Raw genomic sequence first — 26,284 nt, 5'->3', positions numbered from 1 at the left:
ATGCAACATCTTTCGTGTGGACAAGAAATCTGTTTCTCTATTCATTCCAGAAAGGGCCTTTGTGAGCCGCATAGGAATTGGTAGAGAAAATTACTTCCTTCCTGTTCACATGTAAGATGCTGTGTAATTTGGAAAGTCATTGGGGCTGATTTACTGTTGAAAATGTGCATTTTACACCTAAAAACTGGCTTGCATATTTTGCATCATATTTACTGTTTTACACTTTTCTAATCATGAAAGGGGGAGTGACCTAAATGGATCTGTGTGCATTTTTTTTATTATTTTTTTGGAATGGAAAGATTAGCAGCTGTTCCGTTTTTGACCCACACCTGGTTTTGGCTCAGTGACTGATGCAAATCACCTGAAATGTGAACTAAGAAAATATGCCCCAGTGTGGTGGTCACATGACACAACTCAGAACTGGAAGAGTGGATAACTCACAAATCATGTCGCCAGTAATTTCTTTTTTTCTTTTTTTACCTCATCCCTTAGTAAATTTAATGGTGGAGTAGGCCAAGATATATGGTGCTTAGTTCCTCGCCCAGTAACCTGACTCCTCTTGTGCCAAAAGCCAAAATTGGACCAACACAACTGTTGAAATGTTTGTGGCATATTTCTAAGTTTTAGGCTACTTTCACACTGGCGTTTCTGGGTCCGTTTCAGGGCTCTCGCAAGCGGCCCCAAAAAGTAGCCTTGGCTTTATAAAGTCAAATATTCAAGATTATTGGTTGGCACCCTAATACAAAGTGGCCCACGAAAATGTAGCCTACCTCCAGCAATAGTATGACAAGATGAACATGCAAGTGGAGTGTGTTTTTTATTTTTTTTTGTTATGTTAGCTGATTTTGCTTGAAATGTCCTGCTTTTTCCAACAAGATTAGACAACTTGCCACGCCTCACGGAACTCACTGGCACAGGTACATGAACTGTTGACAGAGGAGTGAACTGTGAGCATGGGGTAATGACCACCACATTTCCCAGACCTGTTTGCATCTGTGGGGAAATTTAAAACCAAGTGTACACTTATAATCCAGATACCATGGATCTGTCAACATAATCCGACATGCACGAAGATGCATAGACTTTAACGGGGACCACTTTCAGCATCTTTTCTGACTTGTGGTTAATGGAAACACATATATACTGTATTAATAATCCACTTGCTCATTCATCTCGTCATACTATCACTGGAGGCAGGCTACTTTTTCGTTGGCCATCCTGTATATCGTGTAGCACAGCCTGCTACTGCACAGTTATGAGCTGATCATCAAATTTCTCAAATTTTCGGAGTCCCTGACCAGCCTAGAAGACCCAAATTTTGATTGTACAAAATAAGGCCAATAATTGACCATTGTTTATAGTACCTTTTTCCCAATTTTATACACCCGTGGAAAATATTGTGGCAGATAAATACCTAATTAGTTCGTTTAAGGGGAGTCTCAAATTTAGGCAAAATCTCCCAACTAAAATGGCCCTGTGTGGTATTAAGCTCTATGAAATCTGTGAGAGTGCCTTCAGTTTCCAAGTCTGACTGGAAGAACCCTTAGAATGTTCCACGGTTCTAGGTGTAAGTGGCAGAATTCTCATTGCATAAATTCATATAATTAACTTCACTAGAAGAGGCTCGGCTACTTCTATTAATCACTAACCTGATACAATAAGCAACTGAGCCAATACCATTTTGCCCATAAGAAAAATCTTTATTAAATATATAATATTAAAAATGACCAAATAACCCCAATTAATAAGAAAATGGCATACCAACCTGTGGTAGGATTAAAACTGCCCTATTAGGCCTCTTTCACACTACAGTATGTCCATTTCAGTGTTTTGCGGTCCGTTTTTCACAGATCCGTTGTTCCGTTTTTTTTGCTTCCGTTGTGGTTCTATTTCCGTTCCGTTTTTTCCGTATGGCATATACAGTAATTACACTGAAAAAATTGGGCTGGGCATAACATTTTCAATAGATGGTTCCGCAAAAAACGGAACGGATACGGAAGACATACGGATGCATTTCCGTATGTGTTCCGTTTTTTTTTGCGGACCCATTGACTTGAATGGAGCCACGGACCGTGATTTGCGGGCAAATATAGGACATGTTCTATCTTTCAACGGAACCGAAATACGGAAACGGAATGCATACGGAACACATTCTGTTTTTTTTTTTGCGGAACCATTGAAATGAATGGTTCCGTATACGGAACGCAAAAAACGGACTGCAAAACGGAAAAAAAAAAAACAGTAGTGTGAAAGAGGCCACACACACACACACACACACACACACACACACACACACACACACACACACACACACACACACACACACACACACACACACACACACACACACACACACACACACACACACACACACACACACACACACACACACACACACCTATCTCAATGACAAATTTAACTACTAATGGCAACTAGCAAAGTAAAGGTAAATTCACTATATAACACTTTATACTGAAGCCTGCATAACCGTGACCAGAAATGACTAATCGTATATCAATGCTGAAGCTTACTCCTGAATAGGGATCAGTGAAAAACAACAATACTCAGAATAAATGCCATACCAGGATAGAGAGGCGTATAAGCTCCAGCCTCCATGCCTCGACGTGTGTTACCGCTTCGTCAGGAGAATGGGACTGGACTTCTTAATGCTTCTAAAGAAGGGAGGAACAACCAATCAACTGACTAGACCAGTGGTCGGCAAAGTGCGGTTCGCGAGCCACAAGCGGCTCTTTAGACCCTTCAATGCGGCTCTTTCCCACAGTGACCCATCCTGCACTACAGAGGATTCGAATCTTGCCTTCCTTCCTAATATCTCCTTTATATATATTTTAGGTAAATTTCAATCGTGGTTTTGGCGATATTTGGCTCAGTTGACAAAAAAGTTTGCCCACCACTGGACTAGTCAAATGTGATGACCAAAGGCTGTACCTAGACTCCAGTGATGGCTCATGGCCAGTCATCTCATGCCATGTTATGGTGTCTCTGCGCACAGGGCGGTCCGCTGTGCAACGAGGAGACCACATGACCAGGCAACCAGGCCCGCTCCGTCATCGCCATGACTCCTGTGGTCGTGTGACCAGTCATGTGCACCTCAAAGGGCAAAACCAAAATCGTTAAAATACTAATAGTGATATACAAAGTGGTAACGTTTCCTCCATATAAACAAGCTGGATTCAAGTGATGTATACAAGTGAAAAAATGACTGAATTGTGTAGTGCAAAAAAACACAAATTCTAAACAACTCTGCAAATATGTGGCTATTCAAAATACTTAGCTTTAAGATTAACCCATAGAGGACCCGCGCCGTACATGTACGGCGCAGATGTCCGTGACTTAAGGACCTGTTCCGTACATGTACAGCGCTGTGATCGGGCTTGTGCAGGAGATGCGCCCGTCCGATCCGCAGCAGGGGTCCGGCAGTCACTGATGGCTGTACCCCTGCTGCAACCCAGCCCATTAACCCTTTATGTGCTGTAGTCAGCTTTGACCACAGCATCTGCTATGTCCTTGGGGGTATTGGCGCTTCAATCTTGTCCCCGTGCTGCTGTGATGGGGCATCGTGGTTGCCTTCTGGGAGAGCCTGTGAAATCCAGCCCCCTGATCTCGCAGGCAAACAGGCTGTAGGTATATTACAGTGTGTAATACACTTACAGCCAATGCTTAACAATACAGAAGTATTGTGATGCTTTGTAAAGGGGATCAGATCCCAGACCCCCAAAAGTTGAAGTCCCAGAGTGGGACAAAAAATAAAGTGTAAAAATTATGTATTTTTTAAAAATGGGGGGGGGGGGGGGAGAAAAGTACACGAATTAGGTATTGCCGCGTCCGTATTGACCGACTCTATAAAAATTATCAGATGACCTAACCCCTCAAATGAACACAATCAAAATAAAAACTGTGCTAAAAAGACCAACTTTTTTATTTTTTTCCCTCACCCACGACAGCACCACGAGAGAGAGCATCTGCTCCCAAAGACAGGAAACCTGAGGTATAAAAAGGCGGATACTCCCCTCCAACTTCAGTATGGTTTCCTGTCTTTGGAGGGGAAGCCTGTAGTACATGCTTCTCTCCCTGTGACTGCCCTTCGTTACCTGCGGTCCCCATCTCTAGATCGTGGCACTGTGGTGCGTGGGGGGTCAGACAGAGGCATGATGGCTGGAGGCTCTTGAGCGCTTATGCTTCACTGCGACCGGCAAACACTAGTAAGTATTGCGCGCACGGCAAGAGGAAGATTTGGAAGTCCGGGGGGGAGGAGCTTCTGCTTTGCTCTGTGGAAGGAAGTTCCGGTATCCAGAAAGAGGCCTGGAGCACAGGTATGCGTAGTGACTCATCATGTGCTGAGGGGAGGTGCAAATATTGCACAGGAACCCGGAAGTGAGCTGTCAGCGTGGGTTTTGCCGGCTTACTGTCTGAATCGGGAGCGGTATTCTCCGGTGGCCACTATGGAGGAAGAAAAGAGGGACACAATTGAAGATCCAGTGTCCAAACCAGCCTTGGTACCTTTTTGGAGGGGAAGTTCAGTGCATCTTGTGAACAGAAGCCTAGGAAAAAGCAGACTGAGTAATGTTGTTTCCTCAGATTCAGAAGAGAGGGAAGATTTCTATGCCTTGGAGAATCCTTTTTTTGGATGCTTTTTTTTTTATCTTGCCCTTCTGAAAATGTAATGGGAAAACCTTTTTTTCCGACTGAGGATATACACTACGTGCAGAATTATTAGGCAAATGAGTATTTTGACCACATCATCCTCTTTATGCATGTTGTCTTACTCCAAGCTGTATAGGCTCGAAAGCCTACTACCAATTAAGCATATTAGGTGATGTGCATCTCTGTAATAAGAAGGGGTGTGGTCTAATGACATCAACACCCTATATCAGGTGTGCATAATTATTAGGCAACTTCCTTTCCTTTGGCAAAATGGGTCAAAAGAAGGACTTGACAGGCTCAGAAAAGTCAAAAATAGTGAGATATCTTGTAGAGGGATGCAGCACTCTTAAAATTGCAAAGCTTCTGAAGCGTGATCATCGAACAATCAAGCGTTTCATTCAAAATAGTCAACAGGGTCGCAAGAAGCGTGTGGAAAAACCAAGGCGCAAAATAACTGCCCATGAACTGAGAAAAGTCAAGCGTGCAGCTGCCAAGATGCCACTTGCCACCAGTTTGGCCATATTTCAGAGCTGCAACATCACTGGAGTGCCCAAAAGCACAAGGTGTGCAATACTCAGAGACATGGCCAAGGTAAGAAAGGCTGAAAGACGACCACCACTGAACAAGACACACAAGCTGAAACGTCAAGACTGAGCCAAGAAATATCTCAAGACTGATTTTTCAAAGGTTTTATGGACTGATGAAATGAGAGTGAGTCTTGATGGGCCAGATGGCTGGATTGGTAAAGGGCAGAGAGCTCCAGTCCGACTCAGACGCCAGCAAGGTGGAGGTGGAGTACTGGTTTGGGCTGGTATCATCAAAGATGAGCTTGTGGGGCCTTTTTGGGTTGAGGATGGAGTCAAGCTCAACCCCCAGTCCTACTGCCAGTTTCTGGAAGACACCTTCTTCAAGCAGTGGTACAGGAAGAAGTCTGCATCCTTCAAGAAAAACATGATTTTCATGCAGGACAATGCTCCATCACACGCATCCAAGTACTCCACAACGTGGCTGGCAAGAAAGGGTATAAAAGAAGAAAATCTAATGACATGGCCTCCTTGTTCACCTGATCTGAACCCCATTGAGAACCTGTGGTCCATCATCAAATGTGAGATTTACAAGGAGGGAAAACAGTACACCTCTCTGAACAGTGTCTGGGAGGCTGTGGTTGCTGCTGCACGCAATGTTGATGGTGAACCTATTGGTATATTTAAATGCGGTCGGTGCAAGGCCTGCCAATATGTTCTAACCACCAAGTCAGTCACCTGCTCGGTCACTGGTCAAACGTTCCAGGTCCGGGACTTTGTCAATTGTCTATCCAGTGGGCTGGTTTACCTCTGCCAGTGCCCATGCCCTATGGATTACGTTGGCAAGACGATACATGAGTTCAGGAGAAGAATCCTAGAACACGTAAATGATGTCATCAAAAAAGAGCCCACACCCGTGGCTACTCATGTGAATGACTGTCATGGTGGTGATCCCTCTTGCCTTCGCTTCTCTGTCCTCGAACTGATATCCCCCTCTCCAAGAGGTGGAGACTTGGACAGACGTATCCTACAGAAGGAGAGCGAGTGGATTTATAGATTTCGCTCCCAATCACCCCGAGGACTCAACGAGCGCTTGACTTTTTCTTGCTTTCTATAACTGCTCATTCTCTCTGTTTGCCCTATGACATGAATAGTGACTTCCATTCTGTCATGAACTTCCCTTTGCTTCACTGCTCTGGCCTCGTTAGCGGGGTCTCCCCTATCAGGTGGTCATCCCCCCTGCAACTCTGACCTCAGTAATATTTCTAATTCCTTGGCATATAGCCTGGGTACGTTAAGTACCCGAATGTTACATTTAATGGGATGTCTATTCACAGTGACATACCCTGTATGGGGCTTCCTTGTCATCCTCAAGGGAGCTCTGTGTATATAACTTTATTTACTTCAGTAGTTATATACATGTACATTAACAGCCTTATGTGCATCTTTCCTGGCACGGTAATTCCTCATGCCCCACCCTATATATGTCCCCTAATTTTGCCCATCACATGCTACTTCCTGGACATCATCTTATTTGTGGCCTGGCCCAACCGGACCACAGACTATCCCCTATCATGTATGTGCACTGCTTGATCATTCATACATGTGCAGCCTACTGTCTCCTTATATCAGGACAGCCTCGTTTCCGGCGCGTCATCATCTGGTAGGCATCAGCGGCAGTGTGCGTGTCAAGCTGACACGCACACACCGCACTTCCGGTTTGATGGTGACTGCATGTACGTCACTTCCGGTATGCGGTCCACGCTGACACGCATACCGGCGTGCGACCCAAGCACACATGCTGGCCGATCACAAATAACGTAGGATAGCCTGGGGTACCTCCAGCATGCGCCCCGCCGGTCATGACCACTGACACCTTCTCAATACCGAGTACGCCTCCCCCTGGCACGCCCTACTCCTTTTGGCCACACTTTAATTAGCTAAGTGCCTTCACCTGTGAATAGGCATTGGGGATTTTAAAAGGGAGGGCTAAACCGAGGATCACCACCTCAGACCCATGATTTCACACAACTGACCACACTATGTAAGTACCAGACAATGTCTCTTTATTATCTTCAATTGATGTTTAGCCCTGAGTGTATGTTGAGGTACATATAATATTTCTTTAGGTATCCTCTGGGTGATTAAACTGGGGCACGTATATCTCTCGTGTTGCACTTCAGCCAGATATATATATATATATATATATATATATATATATATATATATATATATATATATATATATATATATATATATATATGCTCCTTTCTATGAGCCTCCTCAGGAACGACCTTGTTTGCAGTATTTTATTGCCAACCTCAGGTATCTATTTACATTCAATACTCAGCGTTATGGGCATTTATCGTTTGTTATCCTACCTGCACTAACCTGGGACCTATGTTTATTTATTTTCTCAGTGTGCACGTTGGCAGTCGAGTTTACTCACCACGCTGCCAAAAACGTATGTAAACTGCCATTCGGCAATCGTTTCATTACTGTGGGTCTGCAGTGTCAAAAAGGATTATTTATTCCTGTTATATATGCACGCATGCATCATTGAACTGGGGCGGCCATAACCATTGGCAATGGTCCCGTTATCTCTGCATACCTACCACACGTAACCCCCTGATGAACCCTCTGTATGGGTGAAACGCGTCAGGGCTTGTAGGTCATCTATACTTATCTTAATATATCTATACCTAATTGTGCGTTTTATTTTTATATTTTATCTTCTAGGTGTGCCCTGTACCTCCTGGTTACGCCACGAGGGCAGTATACAGTGGACACCTTTGTAACTAATCCTTTCTATCTGTGCTAGTTTTCCATGTTAGATACCAAGTATATCGTCCCACTCCACCACTCACCTCACCAGGGATAATTAGGAGTTGGAGATTAGGCACGGGGACAGGGCGCCCCCACCATCAGGAGACGTCCCTGGGCAGAGGACCAGATCAGGGAATCAGTGCTAGGGATAATCTTCCCCGGCCTCCCGCTGTGTATACCTGTATCTTAGGTATTAATTCATATTCTGGCCTCTACATGGATCACTTGCATAGAACTGTTTTTGTCTGTGTATATGTAAATTCTGAAATTTCCTATTAAATTTAGTTACTTAATGAATAAACAGGGTACCCCTGCTGGACTGACTGTTGATACACATTGATACCCCGTCTTAGTATAAGCTTGCTATTTGTATTGCTGGACTTCTACTGAACAGATCAAAACACTGACAGAATCCATGGATGGCAGGCTTTTGAGTGTCCTTGCAAAGAAAGGTGGCTATATTGGTCACTGATTTGTTTTTGTTTTGTTTTTGAATGTCAGAAATGTATATTTGTGAATGTTGAGATGTTATATTGGTTTCACTGGTAAAAATAAATAATTGAAATGGTTATATATTTGTTTTTTGTTAAGTTGCCTAATAATTATGTACAGTAATAGTCACCTGCGCACACAGATATCCCCTTTGATATTAATGAGTTTTTTGGGTTCATTGAGAACATGGTTGTTGTTCAATAATAAAATTAATCCTCAAAAATACAACTTGCCTAATAATTCTGCACTCCCTGTAGATAAATTATTAAAAGCAGTTAAATCCACTATGGGGATAGAAGATGCTAAGGAACCAAAATCAGTGCAGGACATAATGTTTGGTGGTCTTGAGACTAAACAAATGAGAACCTTTCCGGTTCATAAAAATGTATCTGCATTAATTAAAGAAGAATGGCGAAGGCCTAACAATAGGGTCTATATTTCTTTTTTTTTTTTTTTAAACGGAAGTAATCCCTTTTCTGAGGAGGCAGCAGCTACCTGGAATAAAGCTCCCGAAATAGATGGAGATGGCAACAAGGTAGTGAAAACGTCATCCCTACCCTTTTGAAGACATGGGATCGTTAAAAGACCCCTTGGATAAAAAAGCGGAGCGGTTTATAAAATGGGGTTGGGAAGCGTCAACTTCTAGCTTTAGGCCTTCTATTGCCTCAACCTTCACCGCCCGATCACTATCTTGTTATCAGAGAGATGGGCCCTATGCACACGGCCGTGTTTCACAGCCGTGTGCGGGCCGTGGAACCACGGCCTGGATCCCTCCTGAGAGCAGGAACGCACGGCGTCACTGGTTGCTATGACGCCGTGCGCTCCCTGCTGCCGGCACAGTACAGTAATACACTGGTATGATCTATACCAGTGTCTTACTGTATTGCGGGGGCAGCAGGGAGCGCACGGCGTCATAGCAACCAGTGACGCCGTGCGCTCCTGCTCTCAGGAGGGATCCAGGCCGCGGTTCCACGGCCCGCACACAGCTGTGAAACACGGCCGTGTGCATGGGGCCAGAGAGAGAGGAACAGTTAAAAAAATATTAGCGGGCCTTCCAACCATTAAGAAAGCAGTAGATTTCTTGGTGGGTGAATCAGCAGATGCAATAAAGGTAATAGAAATATATACAAACTAAAATAATTTGTATAAAAGTCATCACTGTGTATGTAGATTATTTTTTGGCATCGCTGATCAACCGTGCGAAGTGGGTTAATTTCAGAGATTTAAAAGGTGCTCACGCTGCCCTCCACAGACTCCTGCCTTTTAAGTGTAGAAATTGATGGTAACGGCTCTTTTCCTGCAGCCCCAACACAGAACTCCAACAACAAAAAATCTCCTCCACGGATATTCCTTCTGCGGATTAAAAGGTTTCAGGGCACATAGTGAAGCTCCACCAGTGTACGTATAAATGTTTTCTTTTATTATACTCGCAAGGGGAATCAAATAACAGGCATTGATTACAAATGTCTGCAACACCGCCCGACCCGGGTTTCGCCAAACGAGCTTAGTCAGGGGCGAATACTCCACCCTTCCTTGGGCGTCTTCTTATACAGATAAAAAAAAACACAGAAGGCACACCCTTGCCTCTAGTTTCATTTCAAATGACTCTCCTCCACATATTTTTACTTATAAAAGATTTCTCATGTACTAAAATCTACAATATATAGTAGAATATAAAATATAAATATCCCACATTAAAATTTCACATATCCTTCATATATCACAATCTGTAATGGACCTCTAGAATTCTTCCATTTGTTTCATCCAGTACCTTTCACCATAAATTCTTTCTCCCTTTTCTATTCAATTAAACAGGGCTTCAGGTCAAAATCCACATTTAGGCCCCTTTCACACGGGCGAGATTTCCGTGCGGGTGCGATGCGTGAGTTGAACGCATTGCACCCGCACTGAATCCTGACCCATTCATTTCTATGGGGCTGTTCACATGAGCGGTGATTTTCACGCAACACTTATGCGTTGCGTGAAAATCGCAGCATGTTCTATAGTCTGCGTTTTTCACGTAACGCAGGTCCCATAGAAATGAATGGGGTTGCGTGAAAATCGCAAGCATCCGCAAGCAAGTGCGGATGCGGTGCGATTTTCACGCATGGGTTCTAGGTGACAGTCTATTCACTGTATTATTTTCCCTTATAACATGGTTATAAGGGAAAATAATAGCATTCTGACTACAGAATGCAGAGTATAATAGTGCTGGGAGGGTTAAAAAAAATAAAAACGTTAACTCACCTTATCCCCATGATCGCCTAGTTCCCGGTCGGTCTCTTCTTTAGCTGTGACTAAAGGACCTGTGGTGATGTCAGATCACATGCTCCATCACCATGGTGATGGACCATTTGATTGGAGCATGTGATCTGACATCACCAAAGGTCATTCAGCCCAAGCCCACAGCTAAAGAAGAGACCGACCGGGAACTACACGATCATGGGGATAAGGTGAGTTAACGTTTTTATTTTTTTTTTAACCCTCCCAGCGCTATTATACTAAGCATTCTGTATTCAGAATGCTATTATTTTCCCTTATAACCATGTTATAAGGGAAAATAATAGAATCTTCAGAACATCAATCCCAAGCCCGAACTTCTGTGAAGAAGTTCGGGTTTGGGTACCAAACATGCCCGATTTTTCTCACGCGAGTGCAAAACGCATGACAATGTTTTGCACTCGCGCGGAAAAATCGCGGGTGTTTCCGCAACGCACCCGCACATTTTTCCGCAACGCCCGTGTGAAACCAGCCTTAAACCGCCGGGCTGCAGATAATCCATCCTATATATATCCACTCCACCTCCCTTCGGTTTATATTCGCTGCTGGGTCGCCCCCCCCCCTCGCCAGTTGGTTGTCACCTTCTCCAAACCAGAGTCCCTTTTGGATCTATACCATGACACTTCTTAAAGTGCACTGGAACACTGTGCATCTCCATGCCCTGCTTTATATTGTTGATATGCGCCTGTATCCGTCTTTTTTACATTTTTGCAAGGTTCTTCCAACATACATGGAACCGCACGGACATCTCAACAGGTAAATGACCCCCCATTTGTTCAGAACTTATTTCTCCTTTGATGTTATTTTCCTTTTCTATACGTAATCTCCGGTTTTCCTGGAATAACACCAAAAATAGGGTCATTCTGTAACACTGACCAATTTTTTCTTATGTTCATAATGATCCATGTGTTTGTCCCTCCTTAAATTTCCACTTTCTCCTTTCTCTGCTGTTCATAATGGTTGGCCCTATAATATTTGTTCTCATTGTACTGGTTATTTCTATATCCATTCCTATAATATCTATATTGTCCATTGTAATATCTCGGATTGTGATTTCTTGGGTAATATTCTCCCCCTGGCGATACGGTGTATTCCTTTGGTCAGGTGCGCTATTAGCACCATCCATTGGTTTCCTCACTTGCGACCCCGTGTTCTCCCTATTTGCTGTGTACTCTCCCTGTTTGAGTAAGGCCTCATGCACACGACGCTTCAGGTTAGAATACACTACACACTTTTGTACAAGACTGCCCCCTGCTGCCTGGCAGCACCCGATCTCTTACTGGGGGATATGATAGCACAATTAACCCCTTTAGGTGCGGCACCTAAAGGGGTTAATTGTACTATCATATCCCCCAGTAAGAGATCAGGGCTGCCAGGCAGCAGGGGGCGGCCCCCCTCCCTCCCTCTATTGTATTAAATCGTTGGTGGCACGGCCGGGAGCTCCTCCTACTGGTAAGTGAAAGGTCTGTGCGGCGCATTGCTAAAGAACTGTCACTTACCAGTAGGAGGAGCTCCCGGCCGTTCACAGACATCGCAGCAGCAAGCAGGTAAGTATGAATCTTCTACTGTTGAGACCGCACACTGCCACCAATGTTACTGCTATAGAGGGAGGGGGGGGGGGCGATGGTGGTTGGCACACTGTGCCACCAACGATTTAATACAATAGAGGGAGGGAGGGGGTGGGGCGATGGTGGGGGCACACTGTGCCACCAACGATATTCAAACTGGGGAGGGGGGGGGGGTCTGCCCCCTGCTGATCTCTTACAGGGGAATATGATAGTACAATTAACCCCTTTAGGTGCCGCACCTGAAGGGGTTAATTGTGCTATCATATCCCCCTGTAAGAGATCGGGTGCTGCCAGGCAGCAGGGGGCAGTCTTGTACCAAGTTTGCAGTGTATTCTAACTAGAAGCGTCCCCATCACCATGGGAACGCTTCTGTGTTAGAATATACTGTCGGAAATGAGTTTTCACGAAGTGAAAACTTAGATCAGAAAAAGCTTTTATGCAGACGGATCTTCGGATCCGTCTGTATGAAAGCAACCTACGGCCACGGATCACGGACACGGATGCCAATCTTGTGTGCATCCGTGTTCTTTCACGGACCCATTGACTTGAATGGGTCCGTGAACCGTTGTCCGTCAAAAAAATAGGACAGGTCATATTTTTTTGACGGACAGCATACACGGATCACGGCCTCGGCTGCAAAACGGTGCATTTTCAGATTTTTCCACGGACCCATTGAAAGTCAATGGGTCCGCGAAAAAAAACGGAAAACGGCACAACGGCCACGGATGCACACAACGGTCGTGTGCATGAGGCCTAAGGCTGCATCACCGTCACTTCTACTTCCTTTGTCACTAATTTGGCTTTTGGCCTATCCCCCCCCCCCCCTTTACATTTATATGCTCTATCCATGCTATAATCTTCACACACTTTGACATATTTTATTATGTGTGTGTTTTTTTTTTTTTTTTTTTTTTTTCTACTTTCACCATGTTGTCTTGACATCTTTTAGATAACTCCCCATAGGTTCTGTGATTCCTATAGGGCTCTAAAGACAGTCTGAGTTTCTCTATATTCTCTTTAATATGCTGTAATTTCAGTTTTCTTTTTTCAATAATAAACCTTAACTTCCATACTACATTCATTAAAACTTCCCACTCATCAAGTGCTCCTTTTTCATCTGAACTCAGCGGCAACTGCCACCTTAAAGGGACACTGGCAGGCCCTATAAACATATTTAGTTATTCCTATGCAGTCATAGGTCTATTAAAGTGTATTCCAATGATATAAGAGTACCCTGCTGTCCGCATTGTAAACCATGTAAAAACAACTTTATATTCATCTGTCAATCACATTTCTTTATGCCCAAGGGGCGTTTTTCTCATACCTTTGTGCCCAGCCGCGCCCCAACTGTCGATTCCTAGCGCCGCCCAGCTCATTATTATTCACTGCTGCTGGGCGGCTTTTACAGTCCCCGATCCTATCGGATCCTGCGCAATGAGGGTGGAGAGAAGAGTTTATTCGCAGGCGCATTAACTATCAGAATTTCCGATTACATCAGCGCTGGATAAGAGTGCCTTGGAGGAGAGATCCGGTGCAGGCCGAAGCAGGAGACGGAGAGTAGCTGCATAGAAGAAAACAGGACGCAGGCGCATTCAATTTCAGGCTTGGTAGGGTGCCGGATACAGGTATCCGGCGCATGCGCAGATGGTCTGATTGAGGCCGATGGCCATAAGTATCTATCGGCATGCTCAGTAACTGACAGGGTCGGGGAATGTAAGAGCCGCCCAGCGCATTGAATAATAATGAGCTGGGCGGCAGTAGGAAACAGTTGGGGTGCGGCTGGGCGCAAAGGTATGAGAAAAAACGCCCCTTGGGCATAAAGAAAATGTGATTTATATTAATCTGTCAAAGTTGTTTTTGCATGGTTTACAATGCGGACAGGGGGTACTCATATCATTGGAATACACTTTTTAATAGACCTATGACTGCATAGAAATAAGTAAATGTTTATAGGGCCTGTCACTGTCCCTTTTAAACCCTCAGGAATTTTTTCCTGCATGGAGGTATTTCTCGAGCTATTATATCCCAGGTGGTTTTCACCTCCCAGATCAAATCTCTTTCCAGCTCTGTGGAAAAATACCCCCAATTCATCAGGCTAGCGCTCCTCACAGTTGGAAGAGAAAACAGACTGAGCATCACATTTGAAACTGGCTCTAAAATAAGTCAACCATTTTAACACAGGGTAACTATACCCACTCAGAAATGAGAAAGTGGAATTTAAGGAGGACAAACACATGGATCAACACGGAATGAACACCAGAATTTTCCACACCAAATGATAAAGGGGATACAAAGGGACGTGGAAAAAGATGGACACAATTTTATTCAAAAAACCCCTCTGAAATGAAATCTAAGAGAGGAAAAAGAGGAGGTAGGAAAAATCGAAGAGAAGCAGGGAAACCTAAAGGGAATATATAACTTGAGTTCCTATCAACTTGCAGAAACTAAGCCAGCTGTTTTGGGGGAAGGGACTCAGGTTTGCTCCCACTAAGAGGCCAAATATTTTTTTTTTGTTTTTTTTTGTTTTAGCTATACATAAATGTGAGGAAACTCAATATGGCCAAATACACGATTTAATAAACAGAAGACCTGCGTAAACCTACAACAACTTATATCTGTAGCTGAACCTGATAGAATTATCCACACGAATATCAAAGAAAAAAAAAAGTACGATTATTTCTGGTGAATAAAAAGCATGATTAACTGTATAGAAGCATTCAAAAGAGGACTTTTAAAGGGGTTGGAGAAGATGGATGATAGATGCAGGAAACTTAATTTAACCCTAGAGAAGAAAGCCCTGGAAAGTCTAGAAAAGAATTCAGAGATGATTATAAAACCTGCTGATAAAGGGAGAAGGTGTAGTGGTGGTGTTAGACAAGGAGCAGTACAATAAGGAAATGATGAGATTACAATCAGACCGAAATACATATCTCTGGCTTCCGGATCGCAACTGTCCGCTCCTTTTGACAAATTTTGAAAAGCTTTGTCTAGCTAGCACGGGTCCAGGTCACGGTATTTCTCTGATTTATGGTCTGCTTGGTGCCGGGGAGATGGGGGGGGGGGGGGGGGAAGGAAATATGTCGTTACCTGACCAGCTGAGAGGTGTCTGATTTGCCTCTGTTTGGGAGAGTGAACTGGCGGCCTCTCTATCTGTTGAACAATTGAACCATTCCCTCTTATTTACACATAAATTGACTACTTTATGTCGTTTACAAGAGTTGAATTATAAAATTCTCACATGTTGGTATAGGACTCCGGTCAAGCTGCATCAATTCTATCCATCTGTCCCCAACACCTGCTGGCGTTGCCAAGCCGCAGTTGGATCTATGCTCCCCATCTGGTGGGACTGTCCGGGGGTTGCTCCCCTGTGGCAGGATATCTTTGCTCTTTACAACGCTCTATACCGGACTGCTATAGCATCGTCCCCTCTGATTGCCTTACTTTCTGTTTACTCGGGCAGATTTCAGCATGTCAAAAAAGGGGCCCTTAGAACATTTGTTCAGTCTATAAGGCAGATTATACCACGTCAGTGGAAATCATCGGATGGCTTGCGGAGAGTCACGTGGGTACGTGCCTTGGACGTTTTGGTCCGAATGGAGGAGTTAGGGCCAGAGGCCCATAACCAAACCCAAATTTACACGCTGACCTGGGAGCCTTGGCTACAATTTAGGAGCTCCTCTGTCTTCCAAACCTGGTTAGATACAGGTGATTACACCTGACGACATCTTTGACAATTTCTCCAGATGTCCCTCCTTCCTTCCCTTGCCCCTCTTCCCTCCCCTTTGTTGATTTTTTTGCACTATATTGGCCTTACTATTAATATGTAAATTATACATAAGTATACTTGGCTCCTTAAAAAAAAAAAATGCAGGTTATAAGTCTCCTTTCTCGCCAATATAAGTGAGAACACAGTATAGAACTTGAGACGACACACCTTCCTCAGGTAGAGAGTTACTATGTCTCCAAGTTAGGGTTTTCCTTAATTGAACGACCACAATTTTGCAGGGGGCCTCCATCCCACAATACCTGTTAATTATTTTTATTTTATTTTTTTAAGATTACCATGTCTCAAACTGTGCTTTCAATTGAGGACTAATAAGTAATGTAATTTTGTTATACCACGGAAGCCTTTACACTAAGCTGGAAAAATTGGCATTTAATGCTCTGTGTCACTTGCTTTGATACCTATCATAAAAAGATTTAACAATAAAAATGCTTTTGTTGTTGCGTCCGTAACGACCTGCTCTATAATAATACCTCATGATCCAACCTTTCAGATGAATGTTGTAAATAAAAAATAAAAAGTGCCAAAACAGCTATTTTGTTACCTTGCTTCACAAAAAGTGGAATACATGTATAGAGTAGGGATTTATTTTTATTTTTTGTCCTAGAAGCTCTAGCACACTTTCCCTGCTGCTCAGCATGGAGCGGACTATGGCAGCTAGGGATTCAGTAGCATCAGTTCAGGTCTGAAGTCACTTTGTGAGGCTTACATAATATAAACCACCCAAAAATGACCCCATTCTAGAAACTACACCACTCAAGGTATTCAAAACTGATTTTGCAAACGTCGTTAACCCTTTTAGGTGTTTCACAAGAGTTAATGGCAAATGGAGATAGCATTTCAATTTTTTGGCAAATTTTTTGCTCTATTAAATTTTTGTGAGGCAAGGTTACCAAAAAAAAAAATCTGAAAATTCATCTCCATTTGCCATAAACTGTTGAGGAACACCTAAAGGGTAAATACAGTTTTTAAAATCAGTTTTGAATACCTTGAGGGGTGTAGTTTCTAAAATGGGGTCACTTTTTTGGAGTTTCTACTCTAGGGGTGCATCAGGGGGGCTTCAAATGGGACATGGTGCCAAAAAAAAAAGCCATCAAAACCTGCATTCCAGAAACCATATGGCGTTCCTTTCCTTCTGCGCCCTGCCGTTTGGTCATACAGCAGTTTACAACCACATAAGGGATGTTTCTGTAAACTGCAGAATCAGGGTAATAAATATTGAGTTTTGTTTGGCTGTTAACCCTTGCTTTGTTACTGAAAAAAAATTTGATAAAAGGGTGCCAGAACAGCTATATTTTGGCAAATTTTTAATTTTAATTTTTTTGACAGTGTTCATCTGAGGGGTAAGGTCATGGGGTATTTTTATAGAGCAGATTCTTACTGACGCGGCGATACCTAATATGTCTGCTTTTTTTATTTTAGTTTTACAAAAATATATTTTTGAAAACTTGTTTTAAAAGTTTTTAGTGTCTCAAGTCTGAGAACCATTGTTTTTTCCAATTTGTTAGTGGCTAAATGGAATTAAAATTGGGGAAGGGAATTATAAATTTAGTACTCCATGGAAGTGTGGTACTCCCTGAAGCAACAGTCAATGCAAAGGCCCGGATGATTGTGGCACGTGACAGAAAAGATCACGACCTTGAGGACTGCCTCATAGAACTGAAGGAATTTTCCTGTGTTGCCAGCGCTCTGGGACAGCACAAAAGAGTTGTACAAGACAACCTGTACCAAGTAAACCGCAACTTTTTTTGTACCATGCCCGGGTTTTGCGCATGGCATTATATGACTTGATCAGAGAGATCAACTCCTCCCATATACAGATTTGTAGTCGATGATACAATCGGGCTTGAGGACCGCTGCCGCGGTACCGCGCACAGTGATAGGGGTGATGCCGTTACCATGAATTCTTGGACAGTACAAGGACATCCCTCTTGTTCTTTATATCTGACCAGCAACAGGTTTGCACTGGTAAGGGAACGGGTCGCACCCCTGTAGATAGGTACCTGGAGGGGGTGGGTAGTGAGGCCGCGTTGATTTTTCCGCACGGTGGTGTGTGTATGTGCATGTGTGGAAATCTTTATTTGGTGTGTGTGTTGGGGCACGGGTGTTCACGTACTTGCCCTAAACCTAAAATAAAAAAAACCGCTACAAGTGCCGTCCACAGTCGGCGTACGCAGGAAAAAAAAATGCTTGTGCAAGCTGCAGCACCCCTTGGGGTATCGGGGTCTAGGGTCGCACAGCTTTTTACTTCATTACCACAGTCATGAAGTACAATATGTGATGAGAAAACAGTCTCAGAATGGCCTGGATAAGTAAGTGTTTTAAACTTATCACCACATAGTGACAAACGACAGATTTGCAAAAAATGGCCTGGTCCTTAAGGTATAAAATGGCAGGGTCCTGAAGGGGTTAAAGTGCCAATGTGAATTCATATATAGGTGTACCCTAAAACTTTAAGTAATAAGAGTGAAATTGTGTGAAGTGTTCTTGCCTCCACCAATAGCTTACAACTGGAGTGGGCGGAGTAACTGGGTGGAGTGGCTTGAGTAACTGTTGTGTGGTTGGATTGGCTGGAGTAACTGTGGAAAGGTTGCACCTAATTGGGTCGCGGTGGGTGCACCTAATTCTTTTCCTTCTTTCCTTTCCCTTCCCTTCCCTTCCCTTCCCTTCCCTTCCCTTCCCTTCCTTTCCTCCTCCCTTCCCTTCCCTTCCCTTCCCTTCCCTTCCCTTCCCTTCCCTTTCCCTCCCCTCCCACCGGAAAACCATTTCAATGGAAATTATTGCCAGATCCGGCATTACGGTAAGTGTTCAGGATTTTTGGGCGGAGAGAAAACTGCAGCAGGCTGCGGTACTTTCTCCGGCTAAAAATAAAAAATGTAAGAGGGACTGAACTGATGCATTAGGATAAAACCGGTATTGAGCTCCTGTGACTGAACTCGACACCGGAAACGAAAAAACGCTAGTAATGCATGGATTACACACCTTATAAAGAAGTGCCCCAACCCTTTTACATACGATTTCCAGAGTACAGACATTCTGACCATTTAATTTGTCATGTAGTTGCAATATTTATCTTCAGTTTACCAGTGGCAAGAGGAATTATTTTTGAATAAATACTTCTAAGTCTCCATTCACACGTCCGCAATTCTGTAACGCATTTTGCGGAACGGAATTGCAGACCCATTAATTTCTAAGGGGCCACGCAATGTGCTGTCCGGGTCCGCAATTCCGTTCCCCCAAAAAATAGAAAATGCCTAATCTTGTCCGCAATTGTGGACAAGATTAGGCATTTTCTATTATAGTGCCGGCGATGTGCGTTATACATACGGCTGTGTGAATGGACCTTAATCTTGTGTAAAAGCAGACATTTTAAACAAAAATTCCCACTATTTTTAAAAATTGTTAAATAGTTTGTCACCTCCTTCCCCTATGCCAGGCATTTGAAAAGTCCCAAAACATTAGTTTTTTTTTTTATTATGTTGCAATTGGCATTTTTACACTGCCCTTCCCATGTTTACGAAAAGGTGGTGTATGAGGGTGGGGTCATCGGCCTCTGTACATTCATCATTATTTAGATCAAATACTGGAGTAAATAATGACTAAAATCTATGGCGGCATCGAGTTACGTAGATTTTAGTGTGGCGCAGACTGCTGGAGGAGGCATTTAATCCATGACCAGTCCTGCGGCTCTTCATAAATTAAGTGCCTCCTCCAATATTGCAGGCTCTATCAAGACTGGCATAGCACACAGTTTTCCACTTGTCTGAATCTACCATTGCACTTTTTGGAACCACACAGTTTGGGTAGTTATGCTATTAAATGGCATAGTTAGGTGCAAGGGAGTGTGGGGGTGATGACTTGAATGAGAGTTCATCTTGGGGTACTTTCACATTAGCGGCAGGGGAGTCTGGCAGGCTGTTACGGCGGGTGAACAGCCTGTCCTGCCGCTAGTTCACATGCAGTACTTTTAGTCCGGCTGCCTCGCTCCGTGCGCTGATGTGCCACCGCTGGAACTCCACCCCCGTCCCCATTATAGTCAATGGGGACAGAGCGGCAGTCCAGGGGCACATGTGAACTAGCGGCAAGACGGATCCGATCGGCTGTTCACCTGCCGGAACTGCCTGCCACCTAATTTTCATCAATATAACTAAGAGCACTGTACCACAGAAGATTGCATACACATCCCAAGCATGGGGGATGTGACAATGTCCAGGAAAAGCACTTTTATTCTGCTGGAAAACAGCTCCTAAATGCCCAGCTGAAAGTGAAAGTAAAAACTGCTTTTACTCCTGATTCCATTTCTAACAGCCGTATCTTCTGATGTAGTGGATATAATGCTGTAATTTCTAGTGGCTACCAATCCTAAGATATGAGCAACTAAAGCCGTCCTCCCCTCTTCGGTCTGGTTTGCTTTGGGCACATGCAGCAGCAGAGCTGGGCACTTGGTTTTCCAGCAGAATAACAGTGCTTTTCCTGGACATGGAATACAGACACATGGTGCACACAGGTATGCTACGGATGTGTATGCAATATTCTATAGGGCAGTATGGGGCCTTTGGGTGGCTCAGAGGTTTTCATACCACACAGTGAATTTCTTTCTTTCTTCCTTCTCAGGACTGAGGATGAATAGATTATTACTTGTAAGATGTCGAAACGTGTGTTGCAATCCCCCCTTATCCCTTCCCACCCCTATCTTCCCCAATAAAAATTGTTTGAACATAAAACTAGGATTCCAAAACTAGGGCAGGCTGGAGTGGAAGCTGCATATAGTTGAAGCTCTCACATCAGAATGGTTAATGCTGATCTTCTTTCTGTCACTCTATGGCTAAAGATTAATCAGGAAAGGGTTTAAAGAGAGTCTGTCACCTGTTTTTCACCAATATGACTTCTTCGCAGGGGTGCATCGTGTAGAATATCTCTGAGTTGAGTCAAAGGGGAGATTGTAGTAGTGAGTAGGGGAGTAATCTGTTTTTGTTTCCAGAATTGGATCGTAGTTTTAGTAATGGGGTTTCAAATAGATGCTCCGGTAATATATTTTCTGCGCAGAAGTAATGGTCGCAATGTGGAGTGACTAGTAGCCAACTCTGATTGAATATAGAGTCTATCTCACTTGTAGAGTAGCCACTCTAAACATCTCATCCCATGAACCGCTAAATAGTATCCATAAAAGTCTGGTACCCCCATACTGACGGGTAAGGGAATCCTAGTTTTAAAACAAGACCAAGATCGTGGTTCTTGTAACTTGAGCAGTACTGACTATGGAGCTTTCTGCTAGAAGAGGTGGTGATGGTGAACTCGCTAAAAGAGTTCAAAAGGGGTCTGGATGTATTTCTAGAGCTTGATATTACAGGTTATAGCTAATAAGGATTTCAAATAATATTGGAGATATGGCACTCAATATCTGGGAATTTTGCTCAAAACAAGTCGCTTTATTGATGCAACTTGGTTCCAGATGTCCCAAAGATCAGTCCTGGATCACAATCCAGGTACCATAGTGGCAAAATCTGGTCTGGATTTTTACAATGTGCTATACTTCAATGATAAAATTGAATATTTTAATGATAAAGTAAATTCAATCAGAGATGTATTATACTTATGGAAGAAATGTGGGAGCTATATCTCTGATTGAATTTACTTTATCATTAAAATATTCAATTTTATCATTGAAGTATAGCACATTGTAATAATCCAGACCAGATTTTGCCACTATGGTACCTGGATTGTGATCCAGGACTGATCTTTGGGACATCTGGAACCAATTAACAAAGATGGTATAAAAAAGGTGGTTTAGGGGGAGCCAGGTCACCACTGAGGAAGAAGTCAGCACCCCTTGGGACTTCGAAACGCGTCTGGGAGGAACCTGGACCCCACATTACCACCATTTTTGGCGTACGCAAGGAGATCTACAGCTACACCTCCCTTACCAATAACCTCCTAAGTGATCAATTCGTCCTACATCAAGCTCGAAAACTCCTCAGAGTGATACACTCTGATTTACAAGCAAGGAGAAATCGAATATTTGGGACGCTGAGGAAACGGTGACTGAACAAACCGTATTGAGAAGTGGAGGTAAGGGATTTAAATAGCTTGAAAAAAGGTGGGACGCCACCTAGAGCTAACAACTTCTGAACTCTAATCCGATAAGTTCCATGAACTGTGATATATGCATATTCGGAATAACTTCTACTATTAAATCCGAAAATCCTGCGACTGCACTACATTAATGATAATCGGTGATTATTTTATACCGAATGAATGGTGACATTCGATCAATTTCTCATTGAAAATTATTGAGCAATAACACATTCAGTGCTCTAGTGCTGAGAATTTAACTCTCTGGACCCATTCAATCAGATCACAGACAAGTACCCATTTGCTGTCTGATGTGTGTTTATATACACTATAAGTGATTTTTATATTGTCAATTGTGACTTTTTATTATTATGTTATTTAATTTCTGTACAAATTACGTACTTTGTATGACATTTTAAGTATTTTATTGCATCAATAAAGCGACTTGTTTTGAGCAAAATTCCCAGATATTGAGTGCCATATCTCCAATATTATTTGAAATCCTTTACTTTCTGGTGTTTGGAGTTCACACCTAGATATTGAGCACCTCTCCATCCTACGGAGTAGTAGAGCCACTCCATTTTTGTAAAAAATTTATAGCTAATAAGATTTCTGCAGAGATTGTTCGTCCAAGAGGTTATTTTGATTGGAGAAAATGGACTTCCCCCTCCATGGTTTTTTTTTTTTTTTGTTTGCCTTCCTCTGGATCAGCTTGCAGGATAACAGGCTGAACTGGATGGATGTCCATTATTTTTTTCAGCCTTATAATCTGTTACTAAACTAACCTGCGCTACAACTTATCCAATGCATTAGGACAGTTATGGCTAACCTTTTACAGACTGGGTGCCCAAACTGTAACCCAAAACCCACATATTTTATAGCCAAGTGCCAACACGGCAATTTAACTTCTTCAGGACATATGACGTACCGAACGTCATGTATGGTTCCGATCACTGCCGCCCGGCGGGCGGTGATCGGAACCCGGTGCCTGCTCAAATTATTGAGCATGCACCTAGGCTAAATGCAATTCAGACCTGCGGTTTGCTGCGCTTTCTACAGTTTTTGATCCCCGCGGTCCCTGACTGTGGGTATCAGAAGCTTAAAAATGCAGAAAATATTTTATTTTTCACACCCCCCCTGCACCACTGATTATTATGCGGCGGGTGGTGCAGGGGAAGTGTTGCGGGAGGCCTCCTCTTGAATATTAATTGGTGTCCAGTGGTTATACTAGAGTGTCAGCACATTGCTGACACTCTGGTATAAACGGCTGACATCTGTGCTGCGATGTCAGCCGTTTAACCCTTTCCATACCGCGGGCCGTACGGGGAGCTCCCCTCCTTCTCCTTCCCCGTCAGCTCAGTTGTGGCAGACAGGGGAAGGTTCCCATGGCAACAGGACGCCTTCTCAGGCATCCTGCTGTCCATGGTGCTGAACAGATCTGTGCTAAAGGCATAGATCTGTTCAGACAAAGTCTAAGTAAAATACAGTACAATACACTATATAGAGTACTTTACTGTATTATACAGACATTTTTCTGGGTAAAAAAAAGTGAAAAACAGTAAAAATCAAAAAACACATTTATCACTGATTTAAAAATGAAAAAAATAAAATAAATTCCCTACACATGTTTGATATCACCGCGTCTGTAACGACCTGATCTATAAAAAGGTCATGTTACTTTACGTGAACGCCATAAAAACTATGATGAAATTAAAATTTTGCCCATGACAAATTTTTGTACGACAAAATAGTACCAATCAAACCGTTGCCTCATCCCGCAAAAAATGAGACCCCCAAAAACTGAAAAAACTATGGTCTTTTAGAATATGGAGACACTAAAACTTGATTCGTTTTTGTTTCAAAAATTAAATAATTGTGTAAAACTTAAATAAAAAAAAGTATACATATAAGGTATCGCGGTGTCCGTAATAACCTGCTCTATAAAAATATCACATGACCTAACCCCTCAGGTGAATACCATTTAAGAAGAAAAATAAATAATAATAATTGTAAAAAAAAAAAAAGCTTTTTTTTTTTTTTTTGTCACCTTACATCACAAAAAGTGTAATAGCAAGCGATCAAAAAGTCATACGCACCCCAAAATAGTGCCAATCAAACCTTCTTCTCATCCTGCAAAAATCATACCCTACCCAAGATATTTGCCCAAAAACTGAAAAAACTATGGCTCTCAGACTATGGAGACACAAAAACATTTTTTTTGTTTAAAAAATTAAAAAATTAAAACATTGTGTTGAAAATAACAAAAAATAAAAACTGTGCCAAAACAGCTATTTCTTGTTATCTTGCCTCACTAAAAGTGTAATATAGAGCAACTAAAGATAATATGTACCCTAAACTAGTACCAATAATACTGCCACCCTATCCCGTAGTTTCTAAAATGAGGTCACTTTTTTGGCGTTTCTACTCTAGGGGTGCATTGGGGGGCTTCAAATGGGACATTGTGTCCAAAAAAACAGTCCAGCAAAATCTGCCGTCCAAAACCGTATGGCATTCCTTTCCTTCTGCACCCTGCCGTGTGCCCGTACAGTGGTTTACAACCACATATGGGGTGTTTCTGTAAACTACAGAATCAGAGCCATAAATATTGAGTTTTGTTTGGCTGTTAACCCTTGCTTTGTAACTGGGAAAAAATTATTCAAGTGGAAATCTGCCAAAAATGTGAAATTTTGAAATTGTATCTCCTATTTTCCATTAAATCTTGTGCAACACCTAAAGGGTTAACAAAGTGTAGTTGTTTAGATAGGTCACTTTTATGGAGTTTCTACTCTAGGGGGGGCTTCAAATGAGACATGGTGTCAAAAAAACCAGTCCAGCAAAATCTGCCTTCCAAAAACCATACGGCGCACCTTTCCCTCTACGCCCTACTGTGTGCTCATACAGTAGTTTACGACTACATATGGGGTGTTTATGCAAACTACAGAATCGGGGCAATAAATATTGAGTTTTGTTTGGCGGTTAACCCTTGCTTTGTTACTGGAAAAAAATTGATTAAAAAGGAAAATTTGCCAAAGTCTAAATTCTGAAATTTTATCACCATTTGCCATTAACTGGGTGTAGTTTCTAGAATGGGTGGTTTCTATTATGTAAGTCTCACAAAATGACTTCAGACCTGAACTGGTCCCTAAAATGTGGGTTTTTGAAAAATGTCTGAAGAATTTCAAGATTTGCTTCTAAACTTCTAAGGCTTGTAACATCCCCCCAAAAATAAAATATCATTCCCAAATTGATCCAAACATGAAGTAGACATATGGGTGCCATAGGTTTGCCACCATTGCATTAGGGTATATGAGATGTGTCCCTAAAACGGTGCCCGCAAAGAGGAGAGCGGACGACAGATGCGCGTCCGCCCTACATTAGTTTCTGATCACTGGCTCCGCTATTTCTATTATCCCCATAGAAAGAAATAGAGCAGTGGCCGTGCTTGCCTGTTGCACTTCCCATTCTTTTCTAGGGGACTTTCCACAATAGCTGAGCGCGTCGCTTAGTGAATATAAGCACTCCCATAGAAAAGAATGGCTGATGGCTGCACATACACGGTCCATCCTCCCTTCTCTTTGCGGGACCCGCAGCTATAAGATATTACAGGCACATACTAGCGACATGCCCCCATTGTATGAGATGGGCCAACCACTTTAAATGTATAGGTCAGCTGTAATGATTATAAGTTATGTCACTGTAAAGCACTATGTTATATGATACAATAAAATATATTATAGTACAATTGAAAAGAATATATTATTTTTCAGTCAACCAATTCATCGGATAGTGAAGCACCAAATGAGAATGGTTGTGATGTGGAAAAACTGACTGTAACTAATTCTGACACCTCATCAAGTGCCGATGAAGGCAATGAAAAGCAACAGCCTAAATCTGCAGTGGTAAGTTTTTACAGGTCTGTATGATTCTGCGAAACATATGAGGCAAAAGCTGCTATTGTTCCTTTATTACTTTTTATTTTATTTTTTTCACATTTAAAGAACTAGGATCTCCTGACCGTTCTGAGCCTTCTTATGCAGATTCCATATTTAACAGGAAAAAAAAGGAGAAAATAA

General features: G+C 42.7%; 1 protein-coding gene across 9 annotated transcripts in view; it reads left to right on the top strand.

The window, feature by feature from the left end:
• HDGFL2 (HDGF like 2) overlaps positions 1 to 26,284 on the top strand; it is a 261,045-nt gene that overhangs the window by 9,154 nt on the left and 225,607 nt on the right. For all 9 annotated transcript variants that reach the window (XM_044306470.1, XM_044306502.1, XM_044306444.1 and 6 more), the window contains exon 4: positions 25,979 to 26,110. In XM_044306470.1, the coding sequence (XP_044162405.1) occupies positions 25,979 to 26,110 (132 nt within the window). The remainder of the gene's footprint in view (positions 1 to 25,978; positions 26,111 to 26,284) is intronic.

This window comes from Bufo gargarizans, chromosome 1, assembly GCF_014858855.1.
Source record: "Bufo gargarizans isolate SCDJY-AF-19 chromosome 1, ASM1485885v1, whole genome shotgun sequence".
NCBI lineage: Eukaryota > Metazoa > Chordata > Amphibia > Anura > Bufonidae > Bufo > Bufo gargarizans.
This window is presented reverse-complemented; position numbering and strand designations above follow the sequence as displayed.